This window comes from Pseudochaenichthys georgianus, unplaced genomic scaffold, assembly GCF_902827115.2.
Source record: "Pseudochaenichthys georgianus unplaced genomic scaffold, fPseGeo1.2 scaffold_1149_arrow_ctg1, whole genome shotgun sequence".
Lineage (NCBI taxonomy): Eukaryota > Metazoa > Chordata > Actinopteri > Perciformes > Channichthyidae > Pseudochaenichthys > Pseudochaenichthys georgianus.
The window spans coordinates 1-26,851 of NW_027262095.1; the positions used below are offsets into that span (position 1 = coordinate 1).

Here is a 26,851-nt window from a genome sequence, read left to right on the forward strand (position 1 = left end):
TGGGGTTTGTATGTGCTTTTATATTTGCAGCATTTTTCTGTTGCGTTTGTTTTCGGGGTTTGTGTGTTGTATTTCGCTTTTATTTGTTTTCAGGATTTGTTTGTTTTTCATTTCATTATTTGCAGCTGTTTCCTGCTTATGTATGCGTTTTTGGCCGAAAACATTCAGTTATTTCCCCCCCAAAAAGTATTTCCGAGAAAATAATCTGAATTTTCAGAATCATTGTTTTTATCATGAAAACAATATTATCATCACATTTTCAGAATTTTTGAAACGTAATAAAATGAAAAGATAAATCTGAATAAAAGGTCAATTCTACGGAGCCCCTAAAGGGACATGGACAAAATTAAATAAAGAGAGTGTAAACAAAAAAGTCAGGATAACGGGTAAGTATCTCTAGAAACCCGTTTTCCTGACTTTATTTTTTATGTCTCTTAAACCGTTATTAGGGGCTCCATAGAATTATAAGATTTTCTAAAAAAATGTAATCTGAATATAATTTTTTCTGAATTTCTAGAGTCAGTGTTTTTATCATGAAAATATAATATTGAATTTTATGAATTTTTTAAACTTAATAAAATGAAAAAATAAATCTGAAAAATATCTCTTTTGTAGATTTATTAAAGAAAGTCTATATATATCTATTTTTTCATTGTTTTTTTCTTGGAGTTGGTCGGAAAAATATTCATAAAAAAATTACAATTTTTTCCCCCTCAGAATTCCGACTATTTTCGAAATAATCTCAGAAGAAAAATAAGAATTTAAATGTCTGTTTTTTTTTATGACAATTTTCTAAAAGGTCAGAATTCTGCGATTTTCTGAAAAAAAACTGAATCAGAAATGAAAAATATTTGTTATCTTAGATTTTTTTTCAGAAAATCACTGAATTCTGACCGAAAAAAATCTGAATTCTCAGGAAAAAAATCGGAATTCCGACTTTTCAGATTTTATTTTTTTTATGAGATTAAAGTCTGAATTCTGACAAAATTCAAAAAATTCTGAAATATTCCCAATTTTTTTTAATTATTAGTTTTCAGAATTCTTGGAAACATTTAATTGTATTTATTTCAGTAAATATTCAATTAAAAATTGTTTTCCTCAAAAGAATAATAATTTTGAGAATTTATTTTCCTAAAAATCTCAGGACTCAAAATGTAATTCACTGTTATTCAGATCTCAATTTTTCGCCACATGTGGCCCGACTGTAATTATTCTCTTGTACATAGCTTCTCGAGTGCAGTAGGAAAAAAAGGCATGTCAAATTTAATTAAAGGAGTTTATTACGAAGTGTAATGTGTCGTCAAATAACTGAAACAGTGACATCTATAACTTGCAGGATCAGATCCATTGATCTGTTATAATAACACTAAATATCTTCTGTAGATTATTTCTCTAAACTCCTCTCAGGCCTCGGAGTTGTACACGGAGAGGTCAGAGGTCGCGCTCACGTGGATTTCCCACAGGAACTGATTGGCCGGCCTCTTGATTCTGTCTCTCAGCGTTCGGCTCTCTCGGATCATCAGCTGCACGTCCTCGTCCTCCAGAATCCGGATCAGGTCGTTCTCGGCGTCGCGGTAGTTTATGGAGATGTCGTCCTCCTTGAAGACGTCCCTGAAGAGAGATAAAGAAAGGGAGGAGGTGACTTCAGACCTTTTTACATGACATAAATACATGTTATAAAAACAAGGTTCCCAATGACTTTCAAGCTCCATTTTCCTCACATTCAAGATAAATTACCATTTACATTTTTTGAAGCAGCTGGTGCAGAACATAATCATGTAAACAACAGGATGCCGACTGTTTACGTTTAACGGTAAGTGAACAAAAACATATAACTTCATATAATTTCTACGCTTGCTCATAATTTCAAGTACTCCAAATGACTATTGTCTATTTATTTTGTTTCTCAAATTCAAAAACGTTCCAGGGTCAACATGAATCGAGTTTGCACCCCAACTATCCTACCAAAATAAAATACTTCTCAAAAGGTCATTAATCTCCACAAAGAAAGTAAAAAGGAGGTTGCAGTTGTGGAATGATAAAACCTAAATTATTAAAGATCACATCCAGTTATTTCATTAGAACATAGACCTTTTAGTTTTGATATAAAAATATGGAGAAGATCTAATTTTTTTTTTAAAAAATCTTAAAAGTAGAGTCATTCGAAATAAGGACAAACGGGTCTGTATTTTTGAAAAACACATCATGCTAACTTCATGATAACGTTTAAATGTACGCTATTTTTGGATTCAGAAAGACATTTAGTTTTACGTCCTCCATTTTCTCGGGTAAACTCACTAATGGCGACGAGTTCTTCCATTACTTCGAAATAACTAATGTTTCCCCAAAATAATCGGATAACTTTCTCGAGATAATAATTACAATAATTCAATAGATTTCATGAATTAAAGGTAATATGTCTTTGTCTGTATCTTCTCATTTTGTTATTTAATTATAATGTTATAACTCACATCAGGCGCTTTCACACCGCAGTACTTTTCCCAGGAATAGTTCCTGGGATTTTGCGTTCACACCAAAAAGATCTGGAACTAGAACTTTTTTTTGGGAACCTTCTCACCCCTTTTTAGCCCCTGTTAGAGAGGTGGTACTTTCCTGGCGAGGAAAAGGTTTCAATTTCTGATTGGCTGGGCGAATTGCAAACCACGCCCCGTAAAAAACAGAAACGTTTTGTGAAGCCGCCATTTTATTTACTCGCATTAGCATTATTAGCATTAGCCCAGCGCACCAACGGAGAGAGACCAACTTATGGCAATACAAAATAAAATGCGGTGGAATGATGAGGAGGTGTCGGCGCTTCTGGCGATTTACCCGGTACTTCGGGGGGCGATTTACTGCCACCCAAAATGTAGGTGGCAGTATACACCGTGCAGTTGTTTGCGGCCTCCACATGAAGCGCTACGTCATGAACGCAAGAAATTATACCCTCGTGGGGGGGCGCTCATGTGATTGGCTTAGAATGAAGGAGACATCTGACTGGTTATAGATAGAAACAATTACAAGTACGAATCGGCTGACCGTCAGGGGAGTCTCAAAAAACCCACACACGAATGCACAGCGATCCGTGCACAGAAAGCGGGATGTGTTTGCAGGTTCAGAGGTTTTAAACGGAAAACATATGTGAGGATCAAAAATACACATGTACAACTTTTTTCTGTATTTGTATTTTAGTTACATGCATATGAAACGGAACACATTTGTGTGTGCTTTGAAAAACACAAGCGTGGATCCGGAAACACAAGTGTGAATCCTTCTGTGTGCACGTGTGTATTATGAGACTGTTCTGAGCCCATAGTCCTTGTTTGTCATGCTTTGCTTTCTGTTATTTTGTTCATGTATGTCTGTAAGACGTTGCTTCTGTCGGGACCCCCTTGAAAACGAGATGCATGTCAAGGAGTTTATCCTAATAAATACATGCCTATAAATATTCTTGGCAGCGAGTAAAGGGAGGGGAGGAGAGGTGCATTGTTGGATAACTGGGGGAGGTTGAAAACCAGTCTTGCTGCAGCATTCTGAATTAGCTGTAGATTCATGACTGAACATGCATTTCCAACCCTGTAGAGATATGTGTTATATACTTACACATTATTATAATAGTGTTAATGTGATGGTAGTAACACCAGCAGGTCTGGATCAGCTGATACTACACTGAGAGTGTGATCAAATGTGTTAAGACGTGTTTATGATAAACCTAAAGTCCGCCTACAGACACGCTTTAATTCATTTTCTCTTTCTCCCTCGTTCAGGAAATCTGGCTCAAGATCCAAAACTATAGTTTCTGATCTGTTTTCTTATTTAGAGGACATGAACATCAGCAGGAGAGGACTCTTTAAAGTAGAGACACTACATACTGATATACACCTGACCATCAGCAGGAGAGGACTCTTTAAAGTAGAGACGCTACATACTGATATACACCTGACCATCAGCAGGAGAGGACTCTTTAAAGTAGAGACACTACATACTGATATACACCTGACCATCAGCAGGAGAGGACTCTTTAAAGTAGAGACACTACATACTGATATACACCTGACCATCAGCAGGAGAGGACTCTTTAAAGTAGAGCCACTACATACTGATATACACCTGAACATCAGCAGGAGAGGACTCTTTAAAGTAGAGACGCTACACACTGATATACACCTGACCATCAGCAGGAGAGGACTCTTTAAAGTAGAGACACTACATACTGATATACACCTGAACATCAGCAGGAGAGGACTTTTTAAAGTAGAGACACTACATACTGATATACAACTGAACATCAGCAGGAGAGGACTCTTTAAAGTAGAGACACTACATACTGATATACACCTGAACATCAGCTGAAGAGGACTCTTTAAAGTAGAGACACTACATACTGATATACACCTGAACATCAGCAGGAGAGGACTCTTTAAAGTAGAGACACTACAAACTGATATACACCTGAACATCAGCAGGAGAGGACTCTTTAAAGTAGAGACACTACATACTGATATACACCTGAACATCAGCAGGAGAGGACTCTTTAATAATCACAGTATATCTTCATCCTGAGTATTTATTCGGTTTCCCTGCCTCTGTATTTTTCCATATGAATCCCAGGACAAACCCTAATGAGTAAAGCTGTATTAATTCCCCGTCCTGCACATATTACACTGTTCTGCACCGCAAACCTGTAAATTGCCGGTTGCCCGTCACCGCCTCTCGTGAAATGACTTCCCTCCGGACCCCCCCCCCCATGCATATGCTCATTACACCATCATATCTTTTCCTCCCTGACTTATCTCCCTCTTCTTTCTCTCTTTCTCATTATCTGGTCATTTAGATGTGTGAGCGCCGCGATGATTAGCCTCTCCGTTCATAATCAGTCCATTCCTTCCGCTTACCTGCTCAATATTGTTTTTCTGCGTTCAGGCGTATTGAGCCCTGGAGAAGGAAGGATGAGACCCTGGACTTGTATTTTAATATGTCTGTTTTAATACTGTGGGAGGGGGAGGAGGACGGGGGAGGAGGACGGGGGAGGCAGGAGTGAGTAGGAGAAAGAGAAGAAAGAAGATTTAAAAAAAGAAAGAGGAGGATTTAAGAAACAGTAAAGAAGGGCTGTAGTATCAAGATCTGTCTTAAACATCATGATGATATAATGACGAGATTAGTCTAAAATGGAATAAATCTGTTCCATCATATTAACCTGACGTTATGTCAGATTTATTTTAAGTGCCCTATATCTTGCTAGGTAAAAACAATAGGTACCTTTTCTTTGTTGTAATTCAAGTACGATAACAGTTGAAAAAGACTAACTGTGACGGGGCTCTATTTCTCCGTTCAAAAAACACTGGCCTAGTCGGTTGGGTTACGCTCCAAAACTTTATTTACAGCAACAAAAACAAAAAACGGAACCAGCACAATTTAAACAACAAAATAAAAATCCAAAACAGGCCGTCCATCACTCATCAGAGTAAACATGCTTTGGTGTCGCCTTCTCTGCAACCATCTCCTGAACATGTCCCAGCTGTTGCCTTCATTGCAACATTCTTCCGAGTGATCTCTTCCAGGATAACATAATCATTTAACAAATAAACAAACACACAATAAATAATAAATTGCATGGTTCCCTTTTGGGAAGAGAGCAGGAAATGTTTGGTGTGTGTGTAGTGTGTGTGTGTGTGTGTGTGTGTGTGTGTGTGTGTGTGTCGGCTGTCAGTGGTGGAGTCGGTCACTCATGTGATCCGCTCCGTCACATTATCCTCCCCCTCCCCAAGGTTGGCGATGTGCGGCAACCTGGAAAGGCAATCAGCCACCTCCACGCTTTGGCAATGCGCCCAAACCTCAACAAACAGTTTCTCCGGAGAAATAGAGCCCCGTCACATATGGTGTCAGAAGTGGGATGGCTAGAGGAAGCTGGGCGGCGTTGCAGAGCGGCGAACGGGACTACGATCCCAGCGTCAGCAGCAGGAGGAGAGCGCGGCTGCCGGGTCGGAGCCGGCATGGGAGACGGAGGACGATGATGAGGACGGGTCCTGGGTGGGCCCAGCGGCTCCTGCGGCCTCGGGTCGGCCAGTGGACCAGGGCGAGAGGGGTTCCTGTTGGCGGAGCTCCGGGACCTACGGATTTCTGTTCCGGTTGGTGATTTGTTTCCTCGGTCGGACTCCGATGCCTGGTCGGCCGGCGCCTGGGTGGCGGCACTGTGCAGTGCGGAGATTCCACAGTACCAGTGCGCTGAGGACATTGCGAACTGTTTGTTGAGGTTTGGGCGCATTGCCAACGCATGGAGGAGGACTCGGAAGAATGTTGCAATGAAGGCAACAGCTGGGACATGTTCGGGAGAGGGTTGCAGAGAAGGCGACACCAGAGCATGTTGACTCTGATGAGTGATGGACGGTTTGATTTGGCCATTTATTTATTTTGTTTAAGTTGTGCTGGTTCGTTATTTTATTTTTTGCTGCTGTTATTAAAGTGTTGGAACTCAACCCAACCGACTAGGCCAGTGTTTTCATACGGACAATAGAACCCCGTCACACTAACATAACATTTCATATGTGAATAATATTTGTGAACATTTGTTGATTTTGATGCAATGAGAGAGATATGGTCAGACGCTTCACTGCCTGCTCTTCAGGCTCGTATCATCACATCGTTTTTGTTCCATTATCACATGTTGGAAGGTGCTGTAGTTCACCCACAGGTGTCGGGTCGCATCAAATCATTTCCCCCTCTACATCTAAAAAATAAAGGCGGCTTTTTACACCCACTCAACTAATCCTCACATTTCTCTCAATCACCGTTTCCCACATGGGTCCAAATGAAATAAAAACCCAACATAAAAAACACACTTTTCAATGTCCATCGTACCCTTAAAACGGCTCCAGAGATAATTCAGTTCAAACCAACCTCATACGAGACAGCAGCTCCTTGTACGTCGGCTGGATGGTCAGGTCTTGTACACACACATCTCTGAAAGAAACACACAATCATCTCCTTAAAGCACATGTATATCCTCCACAACGCTTCAACACCTCAAATCTCTTCCATCAGGAGAAACGTGCTGCAGCTTAAGAAACGATGCAGATATAAACACGCAACAGTTCCTGCACTCACTAAAGAGTGACGCACACAGCTGGAGACCAGGGGACACTAAAGAGTGATGCACACAGCTGGAGACCAGGGGACACTAAAGAGTGATGCACACAGCTGGAGACCAGGGGACACTAAAGAGTGAAGCACACAGCTGGGAGACCAGGGGACACTAAAGAGTGACGCACACAGCTGGGAGACCAGGGGACACTAAAGAGTGACGCACACAGCTGGGAGACCAGGGGACACTAAAGAGTGATGCACACAGCTGGAGACCAGGGGACACTAAAGAGTGACGCACACAGCTGGGAGACCAGGGGACACTAAAGAGTGACGCACACAGCTGGGAGACCAGGGGACACTAAAGAGTGACGCACACAGCTGGGAGACCAGATGACACTAAAGAGTGATGCACACAGCTGGGAGACCAGGGGACACTAAAGAGTGACGCACACAGCTGGGAGACCAGGTGACACTAAAGAGTGACGCACACAGCTGGGAGACCAGGGGACACTAAAGAGTGACGCACACAGCTGGGAGACCAGGGGACACTAAAGAGTGACGCGCACAGCTGGGAGACCAGGGGACACTAAAGAGTGACGCACACAGCTGGGAGACCAGGGGACACTAAAGAGTGACGCACACAGCTGGGAGACCAGGGGACACTAAAGAGTGACGCACACAGCTGGGAGACCAGGTGACACTAAAGAGTGACGCACACAGCTGGGAGACCAGGTGACACTAAAGAGTGACGCACACAGCTGGGAGACCAGGGGACACTAAAGAGTGACGCGCACAGCTGGGAGACCAGGGGACACTAAAGAGTGACGCACACAGCTGGGAGACCAGGGGACACTAAAGAGTGACGCGCACAGCTGGGAGACCAGGGGACACTAAAGAGTGACGCACACAGCTGGGAGACCAGGTGACACTAAAGAGTGACGCACACAGCTGGGAGACCAGGTGACACTAAAGAGTGACGCACACAGCTGGGAGACCAGGGGACACTAAAGAGTGACGCACACAGCTGGAGACCAGGGGACACTAAAGAGTGACGCACACAGCTGGGAGACCAGGGGACACTAAAGAGTGACGCACACAGCTGGGAGACCAGGGGACACTAAAGAGTGACGCACACAGCTGGGAGACCAGGGGACACTAAAGAGTGACGCACACAGCTGGAGACCAGGGGACACTAAAGAGTGACGCACACAGCTGGGAGACCAGGGGACACTAAAGAGTGACGCACACAGCTGGGAGACCAGGGAATACTAAAGAGTGACACACATAGCTGGGAGACCAGGGGACACTAAAGAGTGACGCACACAGCTGGGAGACCAGGGGACACTAAAGAGTGACGTGCACAGCTGGGAGACCAGGGGACACTAAAGAGTGACGCACACAGCTGGGAGACCAGGGGACACTAAAGAGTGACTACACAGCTGGGAGACCAGGGGACACTAAAGAGTGACGCACACAGCTGGGAGACCAGGGGACACTAAAGAGTGACGCACACAGCTGGGAGACCAGGGGACACTAAAGAGTGACGCACACATCTGGGAGACCAGGGGACACTAAAGAGTGACGCGTTTGCACTTACTCAGTGCTTGATCTGGACCATAGTCTCCCGGTGAAATGGTTATGTAAATGTGTGTTTCGTCTGCATAGCTATAGCCAGTGGTAGCATGTAGATGTTAAAGAGAAGAGGCCCCAGGATGGAGCCTTGAGGAACCCCACATGTCATATGTGTGTCAACTCAGAAGCGTAGTTACCTATAGAAACAACCTTTTCCCTGTCCTTTAAGTAGGATTCAAACCAGTTTACAAATGTTGCTGAAAGTAGTGAATACAATATGTTGTGGTCAACAAAGTGTCAAACGCAGCACTGAGATCTAATAATACTAACACGGAGATTCTGCCACTGTCTGTGTTTAAGTGGATGTCATTGAAGACCTTAAAGATCTCCTATCGTGCTATTTTTAGGCATATATCATGGGTCTAAGATATATAAAAATATAAAAACATTTTGCTCAAAATACTAAACAGATCATGCATTTTAGAAATGCTGGCGGTTTATTTGCGGTTTATTTTAATTGTGAAACATGCAGAAGCGTAGGTGAACACACCTGGTCTGGACTCCGGAGGGCGTCAGCAGGAAGCAGCGCAGGCAGCTATAGGTCAGAGCTTCAGCCTCTGCCTCCGCCTCACTCTCTGGGAGCGGCTTGATGATCTTCACAAAGGATTGTGGGAAAATACCTGTCTGATTGTTCACGGTACCCTGAGGACAAGACAGAAGAAAGAGAAAGAATATGATACAATACGATATTCTTCGGTACGATACAATAGTCTGTCATACTCTACGATATGATACTGTACGGTACGTGTACGACACTATACCAAACGTGATTCTGATTCTCTACGGTACGAGTTTAAAACATGGTATCGGGGATTTTGCTTCTTCATGTTTACAGCACCCCTGAGCTTTTACAAAGACCTACTCAGATGAATAAAAAGCATTTCTATGGTGTGTTTAAAACATCCACCTTGATGCCCCAGTTGGATTTGTCACATGTTCCGCCCATAGCCGCTCTGTCCGCTGACTAAATCAAAGGCACTCATCAACTTTTTCACAAGTGTTGCATTATCCTCTCCCCCCCGAACAACGATAGGGTTCTGATAGCATGCATGCTAACACGGAGGCAGAGCGAGGGTTGTGTAAGGGTTCTGATAGCATGCATGCTAACATGGAGGCAGAGAGAGGGTTGTGTAAGGGTTCTGATAGCATGCATGCTAACACGGAGGCAGAGAGAGGGTTGTGTAAGGGTTCTGATAGCATGCATGCTAACACGGAGGCAGAGCGAGGGTTGTGTAAGGGTTCTGATAGCATGCATGCTAACACGGAGGCAGAGCGAGGGTTGTGTAAGGGTTCTGATAGCATGCATGCTAACACGGAGGCAGAGCGAGGGTTGTGTAAGGGTTCTCATAGTATCAGTGTTTTCTGTTGCAGCTTTTTGGATCTCTGCAGAAAGCCAGGGGCAAGATAAGTGCACCTCCTCCTCCTCTATGTTGCTACTCATTCTCTCCACCTCCTCCCTTTCTCTCCCACTCACCCAGTCCATCTCAACACCTTCCGTCTTTTTTCTTTTTTATCCGACACGTTTCCTGACCTCTCTTTAACTGCACCAGTTCCACTGTTGCAGTTTTCCTGTCGAGCGTCTAATTTAAAATGCCCCACATCCCATATCAGGACATGCTGGGCATTAAGTCATTGTCCCAGTAGAGGAAACTGGAGCACCTGCAGTCACTCCTGAGGACGGAAATACCTCTGGTCTCTGGTCCACACACACACACACACACACACACACACACACACACACACACACACACACACACACACACACACACACACACACACACACACACACACACACACACACACACACACACACACACACACACACACACACACACACACACACACACACACACACACACACACACACACACACACACACACACACACACACACACACACACACACACACACACACACACACACACACACACCTTTCTTATTCTTCAGTTGTGCTACATTCTGTAAAGCCCCTGTTCCTCTGGACCCTTGTGTCTGTCTTTTGTCTTCACCATGGAGACATTCTGACAATGCGATAATACAAGCTTTGAAGTGACACAATCACTATTTTGGACAAGTCAAAGAACACCAGACTTAATTGACTAAATCCTTTATTCTACAGACATAAATCTCATCTAAAAGCGTGTCTTTACAACATTCACCAGCCCCGGTTTGAGAGTGTGATATAGAGACGGTGCGTGTCACTCAAAAAGACAGTAACACTCGTCTACGGGGCGCATCGTCGATCTCTAACTAGAGGTAGGATGTCCTGTATGTAATGAACCTGTGTGTGTGCGTGACATTAGCTTCTCTGACTGCTGTCCGGACGGTTGTGTGGTTTCATTGTCGGGGTTAAGCGCTACATCCAAACTCCAGAGAGGCGCCGGCAGAAGTGGAAGCGATGCATGGACTCTGCTCGTAAGTCATAAGCACAGATGTCGTTAACGAACGCTCCTGTATCTCTGAGTGAGCGTCTGTAAGGACTTTATATTTAGTGTTTCGGATCAAATCAGCCGAGAGATATATTGTCTCCTGATAACGTTGCTTTCCACGCTACCCTCCGAACATGAGCCGTTTCCTTTTGGAGGATATTCCCAACTCCCCCTTTCATCGTTTACTCCCTTTAAACATCCCTTCCTCCTTTACTCTCCACCTCTCTCTTTCCATTTTTAACTCTTCTTGGCTCAGGTCTCTCTTCCCCTCCACCTCCTCTTTCACTCTCTCTCTCTCCCTCTATCACACACTCTCCCACTCTCTCTCCTCCCTCCCTCCTTCTCTCTCTCTCTCCCTCTATCACACACTCTCCCACTCTCTCTCCTCCCTCCCTCCCTCCCTCCTTCTCTCTCTCTCCCTCTATCACACTCTCCCCACTCTCTCTCCCTCCCTCCCTCCTTCTCTCTCTCTCTCCCTCTATCACACACTCTCCCACTCTCTCTCCTCCCTCCCTCCCTCCTTCTCTCTCCCCCTCCACCTCCTCTTTCACTCTCTCTCTCTCCCTCTATCACACACTCTCCCTCCTCCCTCCCTCCTTCTCTCTCCCCCTCCACCTCCTCTCTCTCTCTCCCTCTATCACACACTCTCCCACTCTCTCTCCTCCCTCCCTCCCTCCTTCTCTCCCACTCTCCCTCTATCACACACTCTCCCACTCTCTCTCCTCCCTCCTTCTCTCTCTCTCTCCCTCTATCACACACTCTCCCACTCTCTCTCCTCCCTCCCTCCCTCCCTCCCTCCTTCTCTCTCTCTCTCCCTTCTTCGTTCACTCTTTCTCTCTCCCTCTATCACACACTCTCTCTCCTCCCTCCCTCCCTCCCTCATTCTCTCCCTCCTTATTTCACTCTCTCTCTCTGTCCTCACCTCCAGCCAGTCAGCGTTGACTCGTTGCAGCAGGAAGATCACGTCTCCCTTCTTCAGGTCCAACTCCGCTTTGCTGTTGCCGCGAAAGTCAAACATCACCTGGGACACACACACACACAGAAGAAACCACACACACACACACACACACACACGAGTGAGAGAGAGGAGAGAGAACGAGAGAGGAGACGGACACACTCAGAGAGAAGAGAGCCGACAGGTAAACACTTCTGATGGATGAGAGTGAGTGGGAGGAAGTTTGACAAAGTTAAGATGTGTGAGTGAATTATTGCATGGAAATAGTGAAGTTTGGAGGTTGGGAAGTGTGTGTGCGTGTGTGTGCGTGTGTGTGTGTGTGCGTGTGTGTGTGTGTGTGTGTGTGTGTGTGTGTGTGTGTGTGTGTGCGTGTGTGTGCATGTGCGTGTGTGTGTATGTGCGAGAAGAGGATGCTCATTTTGTGCAGCTGCAGTGTTTCAGTTATTTGCAAGCCTTATGTAATGTGTTATATTATCTCAAGTGTTGCACGATGCCATGTATTCATCGAGATGATGGGTTTAATGAACACGTTGCATTACGATATCATATTTTCTGATTTAAGAATTATTGCTACGATTTGATTTAGTTCAAATGCAGGGGATTGTGATCAGCACGAGCGCATGTGGAGGCGTGTGGCGCAGTGGATAGTGCGTTGGTGTTGGGTTCAGGGGGTCACAGGTTCAATCCCCACTGCAGTCAGCATGTCGTCGACTGTGGGGATCGTCCACAGTATTGAGTATGTAATGTCATAATGTCATAATGGCCACTTCAGAAAGGAGATGATTAGAAACACATGTTCAGAGGGAACTTCAAAATAAAAGCCCATGGTAAAGACAATGATTTTATTCAAGGTTAAAGCACGTGCTCATCATTGAAATAATGCAACTCGAACCCACCTAAACATGTGTTATGGACCTCAGTATCGATCATGTATCCGTTACTCTGTACTACAGGTATACAGAGTGCATCTGTTTATATACAACATATACTGGATGTGCTTGAGGAAACGTTAGGGTTTTCTGCACATCGTTAAGTGTGTGTGTGTGTGTGTGTGTGTGTGTGTGTGTGTGTGTGTGTGTGTGTGTGTGTGTGTGTGTGTGTGTGTGTGTGTGTGTGTGTGTGTGTTGGATGCTTGAGTTGCTGGTTAGCAGCAGTGTGTCAGAATGCAGTTAATGGAGCCTTTACAACAGAACTCAGTTGACGCTGAAAACCTGTTTCTGTTATTTTGCAAAGAGACTCTTCGCACATACAGATGTTAGAGTAGCAACACCCACACACAGTTTCTACAATTCAACACACACACACACGTTCCAATAACCTCTTAAGTGTACGCTCGGAAAAAGCTTTGCACAAACACCAGTGAACGATACCGGCTGAAGCAAAGACAGAGATGTTGAAACTAAAATAGAATCGGAGGATCAGGAGAGACCAAAAAAAGAACGAGCAGCGGTTTTAAAAGAGTGGGAGGAGGTGAAGAGGAAGAGGAGGAGGAGGAGGAGGAGGAGGAGGAGGAGGAGGAGGAGGAGGAGGAGGAGGAGGAGGAGGAGGAGGAGGAGGAGGAGGAGGAGGAGGAGGAGGAGGAGGAGGAGGAGGAGGAGGAGATGAGGAAAGTTCATCCTTAAAGCTTAACAGTACAATATGTTTTAATTTAACCCGATATTATATATTTAGTTCCCAAATGCTTCAGAGATATTAGAATTTTGAACAAAGGTAACAGTTTCCTTTGGTCTCCTGGTTCCGCATCATATCATTTTTCAACTCCTCGCTGTCCCATGGAACCGTCCCCTCTGCTTTCAAAACTGCTGTTGTTACTCCGATCCTCAAACAACCTGGTCTTGATCCCTCCTCCCTCACTAATTACCGCCTCATCTCCAACCTCCCATTCCTCTCAAAAACTCTTGAACGCATTGTAGCCAAACAAATTCACCGCCATCTCCAAACCAACCAGCTTTATGAACCCCTTCCGTCTGGATTTCATCCCCACCACAGCACAGAAACTGCACTCGTCAAAGTCCTCAATGACCTCCTCACCTCTGCTGACTCTGGTTCCCTCAATATTCTCATCCTCCTCGACCTGAGTGCAGCCTTCGATACCGTGAGCCACAACATCCTGCTCACCCGACTCAGGGACATTGGTATTGAAGGTATTGCACTCAGATGGCTCCAGTCCTACCTCACTGAACGATCCCACTTCATCTCCCTCCCCAACCACTCCTCTGCCACAGCCTCAGTCACCCAAGGCGTTCCTCAAGGATCAGTACTTGGCCCCCTCCTCTTCATCATTTACATCCTCCCCCTCGGTCAGATACTCCTCGACTTCCACTGCTATGCTGATCACACTCAGATCTACCTCAGCACCAAATCCCTCCAGAACCCACCCCTTACCCACATCGATTCTTGTCTGACAGCTATTCAAACTTGGATGCAACATAACCTCCTCAAACTGAACAGCAACAAAACAGAACTCCTCCTAATCGGCTCCAAATCCACTCTCAGCAAGGTCACTAACAAACCTCTCACCATCGATGGCACCATTGTTTCCCCCTCCAATCAGGCACGCAACCTTGGCGTAATCTTTGACCCCACCCTCTCCCTCGAACCTCACATCCGCCAAACAGTCAAAACCTCATTTTTCCACCTCCGCAATATTTCAAAAATCCTACCCTCTCTCACCGCCCCGCAGCCGAACGACTAATCCATGCCTTCATTTCCTCCCGCCTCGACTACTGCAACTCACTTCTTTACGGCATCAGCACTACATCCCTCAACAGACTCCAATGGGTTCAAAATGCAGCTGCACGTCTCCTCACGCATACCAAATCATGGCATCACATCACCCCAGTCCTCAAAGACCTCCACTGGCTTCCTGTCTCCCATCGCATCAACTACAAAGTTCTGGTCCTCACCTACAAAGCACTCCACCATCTGGCCCCCCTTATCTCACAAACCTTCTCACTCCTTATCAACCCCCACGGCCCCTCAGATCCACCACAGCCGGACTCCTATCCATTCCCACAGTCTGCAGCTTTGGGGACAGAGCCTTCTCAGTGGCAGCTCCACGGCTCTGGAACTCCCTCCCCCAATATCTCTATGACTCTGAGTCCCTCACAGTCTTTCAGTCCCGCCTCAAAACACATCTTTCCAACTCTGTCTACCCATAAGCCCCCCCCCCTCTCAATCAACTTCCTCTTGACTGCCTTTTTATATTTTACTTACTTGTTTGCCTGTCCTTGTTTGTCTACCCTCCCTCATACTGAAAAGCGTATTTGAGTTGTGAAAAGCGCTATATAAATAAAATGCATTATTATTATTATTATTATATCTAATGTTCTAAACTGACTTTTATCATGTTTTACACATTTATACGATAAACCATGACATCTGTTCTTTTAAATGCAACTTGTATCTCGTCCGGATCCTGAGTTATCCAGGACACTCACACTCCTATTGGCTAGCGCTGCAGCACACTGAACATGACAGGCTAAGGGGCGGGACATCTGTAAGCATTACTAAGAGAACATCAGCTGAGGTCAGGATCGTGGATTGTGTCACCTCAGGGAAACCGTGCTCATCTTCACGTGAAACCAAAATGAGATGATCTTTTCCCGACGGCATTATGTCACGTGATGCTACGCCTCTGAGTCCATCCAAAAGCGTTGGCTCTTTCTCTCACCAAGTCGTTTTGTTGCCTAAACCGAATCCAGCAGTTTCCAAACGTCTACCGTGTGTGAAGTTGATGAGCATCGATAACAACGCACAAGAGTTTTACAAAATGCAAATGAAGCTGTCGTTAGATTCTACACAAAATACAAGTATGGGAAAGTGGGTTAAAAATCGAACGTTTATATCAATATTCAATATGTCCGGTGAGTGTGTGTGTACGGTGTGTGTGTGTGTGTGTGTGTGTGTGTGTGTGTGTGTGTGTGTGTGTGTGTAAGATTTGTGTGTGTATAAGGTGTGTGTAAGGTTGGTGTGTGTATAAGGTGTGTGTGTGTAAAAAATGAGACAGAGGCTGGTGGCAGATTAATGAAGCTGGGGAGTGAGGGAGACGGCTGGATTAACAATCTATTGAGATTATCCTGACCCCGAGGACACACACACACACACACACACACACACACACACACACACACACACACACACCATCTGAATTCGGGTCTGCTATTTGTGCCGCTGTATTCCAGACGCTCTGTTATTGCAGCGCTGAGCCGCCGCTGGCAGTATTTTATCACTGATGTGAGAACGTGTTGATCTCCGACACAAACTCCAAATATGAAGCGACAAAGCAATTCCTCCTTCATCTCTGCTCACCATCACCTCCCTCCTCTTCGTCACATCCCTTCCACCTGTCCTCTTCCCTTTGTCTCTATTCCTGGTTCTGCATAGCCGGGGTTGTTTTCCTCCGTGTCTCTAGCAGTTAAGCCCGCTAATGTAATGACCAGATGAGAACTCAATAATGCATGTGTGATCCATTTACAGGAATGTACAATTCTGCATTGAGCTTGCACGAAATAGACTTCGTAACTGTGACAATATTCACACCGCAAGAAATCGTAAAAAAATGGTAGTATGAATTTTTCTTGATAACAAATGTTGTTAAACTTGCGATTCTTGGTACCAAATTCGTCTTAATAGTGTTTTAACGTACCTAACTTTTACCAATGCACATTTTTACTGAATAACGCCTGAACGCAACCATAACGAAAACCTCCAATAATGTTAGCTGTTAGCTCCGTTATTTAGCAAGGACAGTACATTTTCTCCGCTAGCTAACTTAGCGTTTGCCTCCCGCACCATCACAGGGCTCTTGTTCATGGGTAGATGGTTGCTTCATTTTGCAATTTGAAAATAGGACAACATCTCTATAGTTCAATATTAAAAATACTCGCAATTCATAAAGCAATCCAGAGGGGATAAATTGTCTAATCTGTCACTGTATAGCCTAAAACAACACTTTCTGAATCAGAGAGAAAGACCTCGGTTCTGTGATTGACCTTTTAGCAGCGCTACCAACAGCCATGCAGGACGATATTAATCCATGCAGGAAAGTCATCTGTTAGAAAACTCTCCCTGGTCTCCGGCTTGAGCTTCAACCTCAGGATCCATTGCAAGAAAAAGTATGTGAACCCTTTGGATTCTCCACACATAGCGTTGTGTGTTCGTGTACTTTGGTTTCATCTGTCCACAGAACATGTTGCCAGTCGTGCTGTGGAACATCCAGGTGCTCTTTTGCAAACTTCAAACGTGCAGCAATGTTGTTTCTGGACGGCAGTGGCTTCCTCCGTGGTGTCCTCCCATGAACTCCATTCTTGTTCAGTGTTTTACGTATCGTAGATTCGTCAACAGAGATGTTAGCATGTGCCAGAGATTTCTTTAAGTCTCTCGCTGACTCTCTAGGACTCTTCTTCACCTCATTGAGCATTCTGCGCAGTGCTCTTGCAGTCATCTTTACAGGACGGCCACTCCTAGGGAGAGTAGCAATAGTGCTGAACTTTCTCCATGTAAAGACAACCTGTCTTACCGTGGACTGATGACCATCAAGGCTTTCAGAGATACTTCTGGAACCCTTTCCAGCTTTATGCAAGTCAACAGTTCTTAATGGTAGGTCTTCTGAGAGCTCTTCTGAGCGAGGCATGGCTCACATCTGGCAATGCTTCTTAAGAATAGCAAATTCAATACTGCTGTGTATTTTCTATAGGGCAGGGCAGCTTTAACCAACACCTCCAGTCTCTCTCATTGGTTGGACTCCAGGTTGGCTGACTCCAGACTCCAATTAGCTCTTGAAGAAGTCTTTAGCCTCGGGGTTCACATACTTGTTCCACCCTGCACTGTGAATGTTTACGTGGTGTGTTCAATAAAAACATGAAAACATATCATTGTTTGTGTGGTATAAGTTTAAGCAGACTGTGTTTGTCTATTGTTGTGACTTAGATGAAGATCAGAACACATGTTATGACATCCAGGTAATTCCAAAGGGTTCACTTTTTCTTGCAACTGTATTTGTGATCCTCTCCAGAATGGAAGGAGTCATCACATACAGAGACTAGTTCCTGAACAGTGTCCTTCACATGCTGATATCCAAGAGAGGGAGTCACACAGTCGCAAGATGGAGGAATAGAAAGCAGTATTCAAGCCTCAGGTTCACGAGGGTCTCCGGAGCAATCATCGGCTCAATTAGACTCTCCGACCCCGCCTTAATGAGCTCCGCAGACCTCAGCTCGTTAGCAGATCTTAATTTCATTAAGTGGATGGCCCACTTCCTAAAAGGTCACGGGAGGATGTGCATGTGAGAGGTTGTGTAAACGCAGCGGGAGATATGAGAGGAATAATCCTGGACGATATTACTGCCCTTTATGATATTATCCTGATAACAAATATGCACCTCTCAAGAAGGCACTAAGGGAATAACTAATGTAGCCTTGTATTTGTATGACATGACTGATAGTGAACTTAACAATATTAAGCAAAGACAATAAATAAAGTAATTATAAATCATACGGTATTGTTGCATTTATAGAAACGTGCCCACACCCAAAAATGTACACTTACAAAATGTTTGGTTGTCTTTCTCACAATATAAGTGTTTTGTTTGAGTTAATCAGGCTTTACTCGTTAATCCTCTACAATGATAATTTAATAAACAGTGACTTTAGCAACAATATTAACAATAATTCTGGAAGAAGCTTAGCACAGCAACTTATTGCAAGTGATATTTATTGCAAATCCTCCAAAAATATCGAGGACTTTTGGACGTTTCTTGGATTCTGAATGAACTACAGTATGCATTTAGAAAAGCAGATTAGGGCCCCTTTAACTCCTTTCTCTAAAATAGCACAAATAGAGTCTCTCTTTTATCTTTGTCTGCTTCTGTTTCTTCTCCCTGATTCTGGCACATGAGACAAAGCATCCTTTAAATCGTGATAACGGTCGCGTCCTGTTGACCTTGTTTGAGGCTCGTAGTGCCAATTACTCATCCGGCTGTTTGAGGCTAAGCCTGAGCGAACCAGGGCCGTCCCTGGCCAACTTGGGGCCCCAAGCGACATTGTGAGATGAGCCCCCCCCCCCCCCCCCAACCAACAGGAGTGAAAAAAAATGTTTTGGAAACAAAGTACTTTGCAAATATAATTCCTGTTTATTATTATTATCAACGGTTACTATTTAAAAAGTGAGGTAAATGGTACATGTGCATGTATGTCGTTCAGTATGCGTTTACAGGTACGTCTACATTTCCTGCCAAATACTAGCCTCAAAAAGATTAGAATATAATGAATGTAAATAAACTAATTATACTAATAATAATAATCATAATCAATTCAATAATATAAATACTATATTATTTTATTATAATATTGTAATATAGTCAAGACAAAACATGCTTATGACATGCTCAAAAACTGATATTTCTTAAACCACAAGCCGCAAGCCGAGCTCATGAGCCGAGGCCCCCTGCGCAATGTGAGGCCCCATGCAGCCTGCATGATCGGCCTGTAGGGAGGGACGGCCCTGGAGCTAACGCTAAGTGGAGAGCAATGAAGTGTCGTAGCGTAAAACTCTGACAAAAAGCCTCCTCACTACAGCCAGTGATCATTGTTTGGACGGAGCTAAACAGCCACTGTAGAAACACACACACACACACACACACACACACACACACACACACACATACACACACACACACACACACACACACACACACACACACACACACACACTCAGAAAGAAAGAGGGAGAGCTAAAATCTAAAATAAAGTTGAGTAGGCTGGCTGCTTCGTGAGTAGAGTACACCAATGTTTAACTTATGTGTGGGAGGGAGGGAAGGAAAATAGAGTTGCTGCTCTTAGTTTGGTAATAAAACACCACCAGTGTGCGTGTGTGTGTGTGTGTGTGTGTGTGTGTGTGTGTGTGTGTGTGTGTGTGTGTGTGTGTGTGTGTGTGTGTGTGTGTGTGTGTGTGTGTGTGTTGCTGTGTGATTGTGTGTTGCAAGGTTAAGAAAGCTAAACGATTTTGCAAGGTGATAATGTATACGCAGTTCAAGAGCTGCAGAGACTTCACCTGCAGCCTTTATAATATCACACACTGCAGACATACACTGACAGCGCAGAGCAAAGGAGCATCTCACACACACACACACACACTTCTTATCCATGCACTTCTGCATTTAGCAGCTCAATGACTTCCCTGGGAATTTGAAGTGTGTGAGGGACTCATGGCCTGAATAATAGGGCGAGTGTGTCTAACCTGAAACAACCCAAAGTAAAGTAGGAAGAAGCAGAACTCTCTGCACAGGGAGGAAAACGCTGAATAAAATCACAAATGAAATTAAATCGGAATATTATTTAAAAGAAAATCAAGAGGATTTTAAGTAGAAAAGTAAAGTACAACATCCTTTTGGAACATTTTTAAGATAGAACGTTTTTCTATGTTTTTATCTGAGGTGTAAAATATTATTTTGCATACATGTTATTCTCTTAAATGGTCTCCATCCTAGCCTTAAGGCCTGCAATGGAAAAAAGTGACTTTACTGAAATATCGAGAAACATTTTACAATTATTTTCGAATAATGACCTGATTATTTTCTCAATCAAGTGTTTGGTTTATAAAACATGAGACAACAGTGTAAAGAGTCTGAGCTGTAAGGGAAGCACAGCGTTGGTTGTAAAATGAAATTGTGTCCAGAAATGATCATTTCCTCTAATATGAGATGTTACACAAAAAGAAATGCCAGATTTTAGATTTTACCGTAGCTTCTTATTTTGACCAGGAAGTGTGAACATCTTTGTATATTTCATGTCTGCATCTGACAGTAGGCCATCATAAGAACATATTCTCTGAAATCAGCTGGGAATAAAATATGTGTGTATGTCAATATTTGCCGAATAGAGTTGGACAATATCGGCATGATCCAAGATTGTGCATGCCTAAATGGCCGTCATCCATCAGTCTGAATTAATATCACTCCTACACAAACTGTATTCCACAGTCACTGCAAGCCTCTGCTGGTTTATATTTAAAAATAGACGATGCTGGTTTTCTAATTGAGTGTGTGTGTGTATGTGAGGTCTTGTTCTTCTACATTTGTGGGGACCATCTGGAGTGTAAGGACATTTTTAGAGTCACCTAAATACTTATTATATCCTTAAAAGGTTTATATTTTAGTTTGCAATCAAGGTTGGTGACATTAGCAAATGAATGGTGTGTTTTAGGGTCCTCAGAGGTGGTGAATTACAAACATGTTTGAGTGTGTGTTAGTTTGTTATTTGACCTTTGTGAGGACCATCTAAAGTGTAAGGACATTTTTAAAGGCACCTCAATTCCTCTTATTTTCTTACAATGATTATAGTTTACTTTGGGATTAAAGTTAGTGTGTTATGGGTTAGGGAATGGGTTTGTTTTAAGGGCCGTAAAAGTATAAAAGTACAGTGTGTGCTTGTTTTGCTATACATGTGAGGACCAATTATTGAGAAACAACCGGTTATGTGAGGACATTTTTGGTTTTGAGGAACTATTAGGCGTGTATGTGTGTGTTCAAAGGTCAGTGTGGGATTGTGCTGATTTCACAAATAATAAAAGCCTTTTTCCTCGTCCTTGGAGGATTTAATTGGCAGGTCATTACCACTTTAACCTCTGAGTGCATCCCCCCTACCTGAACCACACACCCCTTTGAGGTGAAACATCCACTGAATATAAACGCTTGCACTCGATGTCAGGGGAGAGGGCGTGCGAATAATAAAAAGGAGAGGATGAACCTTGTAGAAAGGAGAAGGAAACAAGGACACACGTAAGTTATGTTTAAGGGCAGAGGTGAGGACAAGGGAGGGAGGTTAATACAAAAGGAGAGATGGAAACAGAAATTAAAGAGGAAGTGATGCAAGGCGGGAACTTTTGATAAGGTCACGTGCAAGAGGGAGGACGAAAAGTGTGACACACCATCTGACAACTGAGGTCATTCTTTAATTTGTCAGAGCAGTCAAAATACTGTGTATGCATGATATTGACGTGATACTGTACGATATATTCTGCTATATATTTGTAAATATTGAAATATAAATGAAAATAGAATGTTTTAGTCATCTTTTCTGCAGCGAAATAACCACTGATATTAGTTTCTTTTTGCAACCAAATTTTACTTTCTAGGGAGTTTTTTCTTAATAACTTTCTAGTTATATTTTTACGACTATCATACGTTTTATGAATTGATGTAGAATGACTTTATATTACTTTATATGAGATACATTTCTATTGTAGAAGTTCAGCAGGATAATTTCCACATATTAATCCCACTATGATTTCTGAGGTAAAAAGCAGATATTAGGCTATAAAGGAACTACAGCACGGTCACATGACTTCACGTCACCACCGCTAAGCTAAAGGAGGCTAATGTTGGGCTATAAAGAAACTACAGCACGGTCACATGACTTCACGTCACCACCGCTAAGCTAAAGGAGGCTAATGTTGGGCTATAAAGGAACTACAGCTCGGTCACATGACTTCACGTCACCACCGCTAAGCTAAAGGAGGCTAATGTTGGGCTATAAAGAAACTACAGCACGGTCACATGACTTCACGTCACCACCGCTAAGCTAAAGGAGGCTAATGTCGGGCTATAAAGGAACTACGGAACGGTCACATGACTTCACGTCACCACCGCTAAGCTAAAGTGGCTAATGTTGGGCTATAAAGGAACTACAGCTCGGTCACATGACTTCACGTCACCACCGCTAAGCTAAAGGTGGCTAATGTTGGGCTATAAGGAACTACAGCACGGTCACATGACTTCACGTCACCACCGCTAAGCTAAAGGAGGCTAATGTTGGGCTATAAAGGAACTACAGCACGGTCACATGACTTCACGTCACCACCGCTAAGCTAAAGGAGGCTAATGTTGGGCTATAAAGGAACTACAGCACGGTCACATGACTTCACGTCACCACCGCTAAGCTAAAGGAGGCTAATGTTGGGCTATGAAGGAGCTACAGCACGGTCACATGAGTTCACGTCACCACCGCTAAGCTAAAGGTGGCTAATGTTGGGCTATAAAGGAGCTACAGCACGGTCACATGACTTCACGTCACCACCGCTAAGCTAAAGGTGGCTAATGTTGGGCTATAAAGGAACTACAGCACGGTCACATGACTTCACGTCACCACCGCTAAGCTAAAGGTGGCTAATATTGGGCTATAAAGGAACTACAGCACGGTCACATGACTTCACGTCACCACCGCTAAGCTAAAGGCGGATAATGTTGGTCGTGATGGCGTTTAGTCGTCTCATTTAGACACGTGTTACCTTCATTTTAAAATCCACCAGTTTCGTAGAACAAAACGTTCAAATCTCTTCAGCTTGTGTTAACCACAGACCTGATTTCAGGTTTAGTTTAGGACTCATTCCTGTTATTGCCTTTTTTGATATCAAACAAATGATGACATCTAAATGCTGAAAATATATATTATGAAATTGCTACATCTGTGAGAGTTTCTACTTAAGTTTGTGATTTAAGGCTTCTGCAGTCTCACAAAGTAATACAGTAACGTGGGCATGGCCATGTGTGTGTGAGTGTGAGTGTCAGTGTGTGTGTGTGCGTGTGTGTGTGTGTGTGTGTGTGTGTGTGTGTGTGTGTGTGTGTGTATGTGTGTGTGGTGTGTGGTGGGGTGATTCGGTGCATGCTGCGTTGGTTGCATGAATATAAAAGTTGTTTCTCTGTAGGTGGCATGGAGATGGTAACCAGAGCAACAACAATGAACTGTTAAACTGTTACTACACACACCTCTGCACGGGGGGAGGAGAAAACGTCCATCTTCGGCTTCACCGTCTTCCTAAAACACAAGAGAGATATAAGAGGGATTTAAAAGAGATAAGCCGACAGATAGAAGTCAGCCACAAACGCCGGAGGTGAAATCTATAATAAAAAACATTATCATTTTATTGTCGAGCAACATCTGACCTCTAAAGTCTGACGTTCTGCACTTTAAGTTAGTCTAAATTAGTACACTTTTATTTTGTATTTACTCTTCAGGCCTTAAACACCAAGCGACAAATAAATGAACTGCTCAAATGTTTTTACATTATACGTCGAGGGCTTTTATTGTGAAAAGTAAACTCTAGTAGCTCCTTGGAATTACTCAAGTGTTGTTTTATAACCATTTCAAATTAAAACATTTAAAGCAAGAAGCATCCAAATGTAACCTTGTTTGTTTGGAGCTATATATATATATATATATATATATATATATATCTCTTTATATTATTTAATAGTTTAACATTTATTTTCTTGCTGTTTATAGTGTTTATTATTATTATCATTTATTTATATGTATTCTTAGTTAGTGCCATAGGTAGTTTCTATGCTTTTATTTTGAAGGCATGTTTTGGGCACTGGGTGATTAGAGCACCTGGTGTAATTGTATATATTGGGGACAGGTGGGTGCAAGAGCACTAGTAGGCAAACGGTTTTTTACCAGGGGGTTTCAAGCCACAAGGAAGGAAGCCATAGGACACCTGTTCATTGTCAATGATATAGGATCATAATATATGCACAACGGAGAATCTTGCCTGGACCTGGATCATTGCCCTGCGTAAGATCTGCTAATAGTGCCTCAGCGGCTGTATTAATTTTATTTCTATATGATTTTGACCACTACAGGAAGTGATGAGAGTCCAGCTTTGCATAACTTCCTGTTGTGAGAATCCACCTTTACCACATCTCCTGCTGTAACTCACCACAGACCTGTGAGCCAATCAGGAGCCAGAACCGCCGTTAGGAAAGAGGAAGTGCATTTGTGGAAAAACTGTAACACGTCTACGCTGGGTTTTCTCAATACTTCACACAAATATCCCTGTTTCTGTGAATGTTTGTGACTTAACTGAATCCATAAGTAGGAGAGCGAATGTTGTACATCCAATCATACACACATTTCTACTTTAAAGAGTCCTCTCCTGCTGATGTTCAGGTGTATATCAGTATGTACTGTAGTGTCTCTACTTTAAAGAGTCCTCTCCTGCTGATGTTCTGGTGTATATCAGTATGTAGTGTCTCTACTTTAAAGAGTCCTCTCCTGCTGATGTTCAGGTGTATATCAGTATGTAGTGTCTCTACTTTTAAAGAGTCCTCTCATGCTGATGTTCAGGTGTATATCAGTATGTAGGTCTCTACTTTAAAGAGTCCTCTCCTGCTGATTGTTCAGGTGTATATCAGTATGTAGTGTCTCTACTTTAAAGAGTCCTCTCCCTGCTGATGTTCAGGTGTATATCAGTATGTAGTGTCTCTACTTTAAAGAGTCCTCTCCTGCTGATGTTCAGGTGTATATCAGTATGTAGTGTCTCTACTTTAAAGAGTCCTCTCCTGCTGATGTTCAGGTGTATATCAGTATGTAGTTACTCCACAGGTGAGCCTTGTGCAATGGTGTACAGAAAGCTTTAAAAAGTGATATACTAATAAAGGACTGGCTTATCTAAAGCCAGTTGAGTAGCACTTGAAATGTTGTTGCTCTATGAAACCTGATGTACTTTATGATTCTGTTTTCTTCAAGTTTGTATTTTGTTGGTCGAACGCACTGATTTCTTCTTCTAAGTGTGGCCCTAATACTCCGTCGTCATAGAACACGCTACGAAAGAGGGAAATCGCTACATGAAGAGCGCAGAGTATATGTGCGTATCTGTTTAATATAAACGATATCTTTCAGTAAAAGTCAAGGTTAAGCCCTTGATGTTGAGGGAAAGTCCGTTATCTTCCACCCTCTTCCTCTTTACAGGCTTATCGTGTTATTGCTCGTTCTCACTTGACCTCCTCATTGAAACACGACATTGGCTCTGACTACAATAAAATCAAAACACGATTTAATTTATTCACTTTTTATTCATAATTGCCCGGGATGCAAACTGCTCTCATGAAGCCTAATGGCACCGGATTGATTCTAATGAGGGTGAACGGATAAAAGGAGGCACTTTTCCATCTTCGCTTCGACGGGCTCAAGTTGCTTTTACTGCGGGATTTCTCATTCACAAACACATCTGTGTAGGGAACACGAAGGCCCTCAAATAGACCCTTCATCATTAATTGCAGGTGCTTCAGTTTTAAACCGAAATGATCAAGGACGGCACCTTTTTACTGCTAACACTTTGTATAATTAGTTACCTTCCTATATCTGAAGCTTAGATAAAAACATCTTAAAGATTATTCCATGCATTACACGTAATTGTATTTCTCTAAATGCTCTGTGGGATAAAACCACAATAAACGTGCAATAGTGTATTGTATTGTGTAATTATATATATTTGATTAGATTCAACGTATTTATCCTAAAGAGAATCATGCTTCGTTAGAGCAGCATGTTCACAAGGCATTGTATATTAATTACAAATCAAATGATATAGAAAATAAACAGTAAATAAATACATATCAACATTTCAATATATCTGACCAATCGTGTATTAATACTTTCGCCACTGTCAATACAGCATATACATGTACACACTGTATTTCTACTGCACCATTTAGTTACGCACATATATGATTGTTCATATCTAACTAGTCATTCCTATACATGTGCAAAATATACTCTGCGCTCTTATTTAGGAAGGTAGGAGCAGTCGTAGTGGATCTGGTATGCACCGCGTTCACGAACAGTTGTTTTTAAACCCTCGTAAATTAAATGCAACTGACCTTTATTTACAATTCAATATCTCGACTTGACTCGAGTCATGTGACTCGAGTCAAGTCATGTGACTCGAGTCCACACCTCTGGTTATGTCATCACTA

At 43.1% G+C, this 26,851-nt stretch overlaps 1 protein-coding gene across 1 annotated transcript in view; it reads right to left on the bottom strand.

Annotated features, from left to right (window-relative positions):
- Window positions 1-1,262: 1,262 nt before the first annotated feature.
- The window catches only part of ncf4 (neutrophil cytosolic factor 4), a 37,706-nt gene continuing 12,117 nt past the window's right edge, over window positions 1,263-26,851 (bottom strand). Inside the window, exons 7-11 of the mRNA XM_034076954.1 lie at window positions 23,861-23,909; window positions 12,064-12,162; window positions 9,203-9,354; window positions 6,895-6,957; window positions 1,263-1,611 (exon numbers count right to left, since the gene is read on the bottom strand). Of these exons, the coding sequence (XP_033932845.1) occupies window positions 1,404-1,611; window positions 6,895-6,957; window positions 9,203-9,354; window positions 12,064-12,162; window positions 23,861-23,909 (571 nt within the window). The 3' untranslated portion in view covers window positions 1,263-1,403. The remainder of the gene's footprint in view (window positions 1,612-6,894; window positions 6,958-9,202; window positions 9,355-12,063; window positions 12,163-23,860; window positions 23,910-26,851) is intronic.